This window comes from Triticum urartu, unplaced genomic scaffold, assembly GCF_003073215.2.
Source record: "Triticum urartu cultivar G1812 unplaced genomic scaffold, Tu2.1 TuUngrouped_contig_6033, whole genome shotgun sequence".
NCBI classification, from domain to species: domain Eukaryota; kingdom Viridiplantae; phylum Streptophyta; class Magnoliopsida; order Poales; family Poaceae; genus Triticum; species Triticum urartu.
This window is the reverse complement of record NW_024116759.1, coordinates 947-7,671: the sequence shown is the minus strand read 5'-3', so window position 1 is coordinate 7,671 and position 6,725 is coordinate 947. Positions and strand designations below refer to the sequence as shown.

The 6,725-nt window shown below is 41.3% G+C and overlaps 1 protein-coding gene across 1 annotated transcript; it reads right to left on the bottom strand.

The window, feature by feature from the left end:
* Nucleotides 1-801: 801 nt before the first annotated feature.
* Nucleotides 802-5,789, bottom strand: LOC125530050 (amino acid transporter AVT1A-like). The gene is made up of 12 exons (XM_048694449.1): nt 5,483-5,789; nt 4,486-4,748; nt 4,182-4,396; nt 3,537-3,560; nt 3,202-3,382; nt 2,899-3,118; nt 2,680-2,815; nt 2,574-2,593; nt 2,314-2,459; nt 1,550-1,593; nt 1,207-1,269; nt 802-1,099 (listed from the first exon to the last, which is right to left on the bottom strand). The coding sequence occupies exons 1-12, from the start codon at nt 5,665-5,667 to the stop codon at nt 1,007-1,009; spliced, it is 1,590 nt and encodes a 529-aa protein (XP_048550406.1). The 5' UTR covers nt 5,668-5,789; the 3' UTR covers nt 802-1,006.
* Between the last annotated feature and the right edge of the window lie 936 nt (nt 5,790-6,725).

The following is a 6,725-nucleotide window of genomic DNA, read 5'->3' as shown; positions in this document are numbered from 1 at the left end:
ACGAGGGCAACTTTATTCTAGTGGGTCAACGTAGAATTTTTTTTGATTAGACTGAGATTGAAATATGTTGTGACGAGAAGGAATCCATAGTCAAAAGATAAGGAAAAATACGACGTGATTGAGATTGTATACATACAACTAAGTGAGTTTTTTTATTTGCTCGCAAGGGATTTCTTGTTATTGGCGGCTTGTTTGATTTCTGTTGATTGCCTTACAAGGGATTTCTTGCCCCAGAAATAAGGAGGTGGAGTCGGTTTGAAATAAATAAATAATGGAAGTTATCGCATGGTTTAAAAAAAAAGCTTAGAGGGATAGAAGCAAAACTAACAAACTCCTCTTTAGTAGTAGAGATTTATTGTACATACCGCAAATGTTCATATTTTTATAAGATTTTGCATGATTTTTCCAGCTTTCTAGAAACTCAGAAATCAGAATGGTCTGCACGACTGGTTGTTCAAAGTGCACAGGAGGCAGAAACAGAATAAGGCCCAACCCACGTACAGATATCACCAGCTGGCGCAAGCCCTAAATTCCAGCCCACCTACTGAAACCACCTGGCATAAGCCCTTAGAGTGCATCCTGGCCCATTTTACTGTGTCCATTTCGGCCGCAAAACTAGTGGAGCAACTTCGACTCAGAAAAAAAATAGCGGAGCAACATGCAATATTTCAGGTTAATAAAGTTGGCTTTTCCCCTAAAAAAAGTTTGTTTTTCCCAAATAAATAGCAACAATCAATATTTCAGGTTAATAAAGTTGGCTTTTCCCCTTAAAAGAAACAGGCAATATTTAAACCGCAGGGCTTGGCAGAAATATGGTACACCAAATGATATAGCAGCAGCTAAATGGTAACAATAATGCATTGTTGCTAGAGATGCAGTCTTTATAAATCGACTATACTAGGTCGAAGGATGTACATAGAGCATGGTAAAATTCGATGATACACAGCAAAAACTCTTGGCAAGAGTGACGGTACTGGGAGCTATCGAAGAGATTGCCTTGGAAGAATCAGTAGTATCCGATTATGCTGGCCACCGAGGAGTAGGTTCCGAGGGCGGCACTGATGACTCCAACCACTATTATGACGACGCTTGCAATCACCTGAAATTGGAGTACCCACACGGTATGCACAGAGAAATCTTGAATGTCCAGAAATCATCTCCAGAAGAGAAGGAAGCTTGGAAAGCTTATGGTGAATTATATCGTACCTGGGTACGTGTGGCTTTATTCTGTGTGATCTTCAAGAAGCACAAGGCGGGCATTATGACTGCCTGTAATCGTACAATGAAGTCAAAAGGAGCACCCCCGCAAAAAAAAGAAAGAAAAAAAAGAGCACATCTGTTACTTTGTCATCTGTATTTCTTACGAAACTGTAGTTTTTGGTTTTTAGAGGATGAGACTATTATTCTCATCAACAGCCCACATGGATGTAGTCAATTTTAGCACACCAAAAAATGTTGTTTGACGAGTTTGATCTTTTTACAGATTTTCTTATTATGCGCAGCTTAGTACAGCTATATAGGCCATTAAGTGGGGGAAAGAATGGCATACCACAAGTATACTGAGCAGGGATCCAATCAGAGCCATCACCAAACCTGAAATATGCAACATGCAAATCAGGAATGCACAGTATAATTCTTCTGTAATGTGTTCTCAAAGAAGTCTTCTGTGAGTCGCCAATAATAAAGATTACAAAGCAGATAATTAGCTTAAGCAGCTGAAGTGCATAGTACTATAGTAAGCAGAGGTGTTTTAGGAGTTCCCTAAAAGAAGGAAGTGTTTTACGAATATTCGGATTTGTAACGGAGCCTACAAGCAGTCCCCAATTATTTTTTCCTAAAAGGAAGATAACCCAGTCCTCAACTAAACACCGATCTGAGCAGATCACTGCCCATTATTGATCTCAAGTCCTAACACTATGAAAGTGTTAATTTTCCAGGAGCATGGAGTTAAAAAAATCTTGAAAATGCAATGAATCTAGATGCTGTTTTCAACTACTAATCTTGGTACTACATTATTTGTAATGAGCCACTTTGCATTTAGCTATTTCTGAGGGAAACAATTGCGTGTAAAGTTTATGCGCCATCCATCATTCCAAAGTAATGTGTGTCCATAGGAAATTTACTGGGTTTTCAAGAAAAACAAAGGAAATAAAATGTACTACAAGAAGTACAATGAATTGACAGTGAAGACTGCATTCGCAGAAGACAACAAAACTAAGGATGGTAAGTACGCATTCTATGTGCATAAGATTTGACAATCTTAAAAAAATGCATAGCAAAAATAATCAGTGCTGAACAAAGGTATAAGCATACCGAAGAATGGAAGAACAAATGCAATGACAACAGTTGACGCCACAAGGCTCGTCCTCAGTATAATAGAGACGATTGTTTCGTTCAAAAATCCTTCAGGGCGCAACTCTTCTAAACTCCGAGCCAATGGGTTTAACAACAAGGCAAATCTGTTTATGGTTAAGGATGAAGCTGTTCTATATGGAGTTAGGTACAGTGAAAATCAACATAATCCTAGAAGCCTTGACATTACGAAGTTTGACGATAGAAATTCCAAAGGATACTTGGTGAACGGGTTGATCACCTGAAACACCAAAAATTTAAAGATCAATATTAAGGAAAGACAGTTACAGTACCAGGAACTAAGATAAAGTTGAGCATAATTGTTACCGTGGTCCACAGAGCAACTTTCGAGGCAAATGACTCTTTCGGAAGATTCAAAGTTATTTGCGACAGAGTCTTGTCACCAAACATGAGATAGCCAATAATAGCAAACGAGCCATATATCGCTGTGCAAATTACAAAGCTGCAAAATACAATTATGCATACTTGAGGAATTTGACCATTACACATCAAACTAGCCAAGGTAAGACATTTGTTCATGCATACCATATAAAAAGTGCCTTAGGGAATTTTGTGCGATCAGACATTGACTGGTAGATATTAGGAAATACCGAATGCCCAGAGTAGCAGAAACCATAAATACCGATAGCAAAGGGCATGCCACTCCACTTTACTGCTTCCCCGGTCTGATGAAACCCTACACCTTCAGTAGTACCGACTAAAGTGACAGATATAAACACCACAAGAGTTGCAATCACACCACCCGCTGTGCAAATAATTAAATCATGTTAATAGCTAACTAACGATGGCCATAACAGAATTAATTAAGCAGGTTAGGAGTAGTGAGACCTGAAAGATATGATAGCACTCGAAGATCTCGCAGCCATACTGTGGGCAGAACTACCAGAGCAGTTAACACTCCAAAGAAATGTTTACTGTCGACATGAATCCCAAACAAATTAATATTGACATCAGGAAAGATTGATGTCATATTATCACCTTCCAGTATAATGAATTCCACGCAGTATGACTGCATCCAAAAAACTATGCATGAGACAAATGTTGCTTTCCCAAGAAGTATACATGAGATAAGTTTCTAAAACAGTTCAGTAATTTGCTCAATAATCAAGCTATTAGATGGAAAACTTTGGAAAATACAAGTCACATTGAAATAAGCCACTTACATATAATTCAGTATACAAAATAATCTGCAAAAAAGAGATTAAAGATCAGTTACTGTTTTTTCGCTTACCAAAGAAAAAACAATTTATGCATGAAGGTAAGACAAATGGGTTATATACTTAGATGCGCATCTTCTCAGCCTAGAGGTAGGGGTAGTTAATAGTGAAAATAGACAGAGGCCGGAGGCATTCCCTCCTTTAAAAAAAAGTAAGACTGAAACTTCTGCCTTACAAATCTGAAGTGGGTAGCGATCATTTAAAAATAGGAATAGGGATCTAGAGATTAGATCGAATCAGCAGGTTTTTATGATAGCTTGTGAATTTTCAGATACGGCAATGATCTAGCAAGGAAAAGGTTTATGCTAGCTTGTGAATTTTTCAGATGTGGCAGTGAGCCAGCAAGGATTAGTTTGTCAAACTAACACCAAGCACATAACAAAATGGCAAAAGAGGAGCGGGCACAGCAGATATGTCTGTGTTTTTCCCAAGTGAAACTTGTCAAATAATTTAAGTTTGTTTATTACGACAAAGTGAATAATACCCGACCTAGAAAAATGTATGCATTTTCACTAATCAAGTGAGTATAGCATCGAGGACACAACCTTATAGCCAAACACAGTAGAATATTCTACAGAAGGCAGGGCTTACAGATATGATCAAGCGGCCAATTCTTCCAAAGGCGGCCTCCCCGATGTCTGGATAGGTTGCAATGCCGTCTTTGCTCTCGAAGCAATGTTTGAGAAGAACTCCAGTATAACAGCAAATAATTGCAAAAACAGACAGAACTGCAAGACCAGCCCATCCAGCTTCATGAATTGTGAACGGAGCGGAAAGAAGGCCAACACCAGCGAGTACGTTAATACCTACAGAAACGAAACATAGGTTGATCAAGATCAACTAGGAAGGAAGTTACTGAGCATCCCCTGTTCTACATTTCCACATTTGTAGTTACCATTGAAGACTGTCTGTGTCACGCTGCACCCTTGACCGACGTAAATCTCTCCAGTATACTGAAATGAGAGCTTCTCGTCTCTGACTGAACCAAGAAGATGTCGCCTCAGGCTCTTGACAGATTCTAGCTTATCCGAGATGAAAGGCAGCTTGATGTCAGAAGCCAGGCCACTGCGGCCACCATCGATTGAGTATTTGCTGGTTGAAGGACCAAGGTAACCGAAGATGGGAGACGCAGCAATTGTGTAGGTGTCAGTTGTTTCCCTGCAAATTAAACACCATGTCATGGTCATGCCGTCTGTATCTGCTGTACACAAACAGGAAAGCTGTCATCTGTAGTCTTGTGCACAAAAAGGAAAACTGCAATCTGTACACAAGAAGGAAAGCTGCTGGCATTCTTGAGTACGGACAGCTATACTGAGATATGCCAGCAAAGGCATCCACTAATGATGCTTTATTTCCTGTTACACCAATCAGTACAAAAACGGTAGCCATTGATGAAGCAAAATAATACTACTCCTTTTTGTGTACAATCAGTACAAAAACGTACTTATGACATACTGGTAATACAGTAGAGTACTGCTGCTGCCAGGTGTACAGGTAGTGTCAAACATTGAATGCTGCACTTTAATAATACTATAAATTTTATAAATTATTACAACATTATCGTACTGATGCTAGGAGAAGCTAGAGAAAACATACTCTATTTCCTACCCCTTTTTTCATCATTGTCAGTGGTTTCAGTCAACCTTGGTCATCTGATCGAACAGATCAGACCATTCCCCAAGTGTCAGTGAACTCGAGGCCACTCCCGAAAATCGATTAAACATGGACAGCTAGCCCCAGATGTGCAACCAGACTCGTCAGTGCCAATCCAGTGAATCCACATGCAGAACAAACTAGTGCTCTGTCGGCCATTCCCAATCACCGAAGTCAACCAAATCCACTCTGATCAACACAGCCATCTAACTGAATAGCGGGAGAGAATGCGCACGTACCGGTAACTCTGCGGCCACTGGTGCGACTCGAAGGAGCCGATCCCGTCGCCGTCCTCGCCCCGCCCCTCCTCCTCCGCCTCGTCGTCGTCGGAGTCGCGGAAGCTGTCGCGGGGGCTCTCCTCGATGTCGCCGTCGTCCAGCAGCATCTCGTCCTCCTCCTCCTTCCGGTGCCTCGCCGCCGCCATCACAAGTGGCGCAAATGCCGGGTTGCGTGGCGGATTTGGGTAGGACCACACGCGACGCTTCCAGAGGAGACGGAGATAGTAGGGGACGGAGGTAAATTATTTGGACGAGCGAGCGGCGGGGTTGGAACGGGGGATGAAATAGTTGGAGATGATGTGCTCGCGCGCGCCGCGACAAGGCGGTGTGAGCTGCGCTTGCTTACGGGAACCGCACGCGGCCGTGTTATAGCTGCTGTGGCTGGTGTGTGGGCCGTGGTTCCACGTGTGGGGGGAGGAGTGGTGGGGGTGGAGGTAGTTGGTCGATTTGAGGGTGTGTCCTGTCTGTCTGTCTGTCGCCTGCGTGGCGGTGAAACCGGGCATGTTCGGGAATGCGTGCGCTGGCGCTGGCGCCGCGCGCGGTGCACGTCTCGTCTCTCTCTGACCTGTGGGGCCGTGATAATGACTTGCCTGAATTATTATAGCGCACGTACGTGTACTGCCTATCACGTGCATGAGCATGACTAAGCCTGGCTTTCTTTTTTAGGAGAAATACCATATATTCATCATTCATAAGAGTAAAAACATACTCCCTCCGTTTTAAAATAGATGACCCAACTTTATACTAACTTTATACTAAAGTTAGTACTTCATCTTTCCATCTATATAGGGCCTAATGCGTTTTTCGAGGCTAACTTTAATCAAATATTAGAGCAACAATATATGACATGCAACTTACACAAAGCACACCGTTAAATTCATGTGTGAAAGGATCTTTCAATGATATAATTTTCACATTGTACATGTCATGTACTATTAATTTTGTCAATAGTCAAAAGTGGTCTTAAAAAACGCATTATGCCCTATATAGATGAAAGGAGAGAGTACAAAGTTGAGTCATCTATTTTGAAACGAAGGGAGTACAACATACACGAATATCCATTTCGGCTCCAGAGCTCATCTGATCTCAGTGAACAGTCAAATCATAACAAATACTAAATAAATTGAAAAAATTTCCAGATTTTTTTTGTGTGAAAGATATTTTATTGTCTGAAGTCAGTCCAAAATTTCAACTTATTTGGATA

Excerpts from the sequence above, each read along its gene's own strand:
- LOC125530050 (XM_048694449.1), bottom strand. The coding sequence starts at position 5,667 with ATGGCGGCGGCGAGGCACCGGAAGGAGGAGGAGGACGAGATGCTGCTG. Across the intron at positions 4,749-5,482 it reads CAGTGGCCGCAGAGTTACCG|GGAAACAACTGACACCTACA; the intron begins GTACGTGCGCAT and ends TTTAATTTGCAG. Across the intron at positions 3,119-3,201 it reads AGTGCTATCATATCTTTCAG|CGGGTGGTGTGATTGCAACT; the intron begins GTCTCACTACTC and ends TTATTTGCACAG.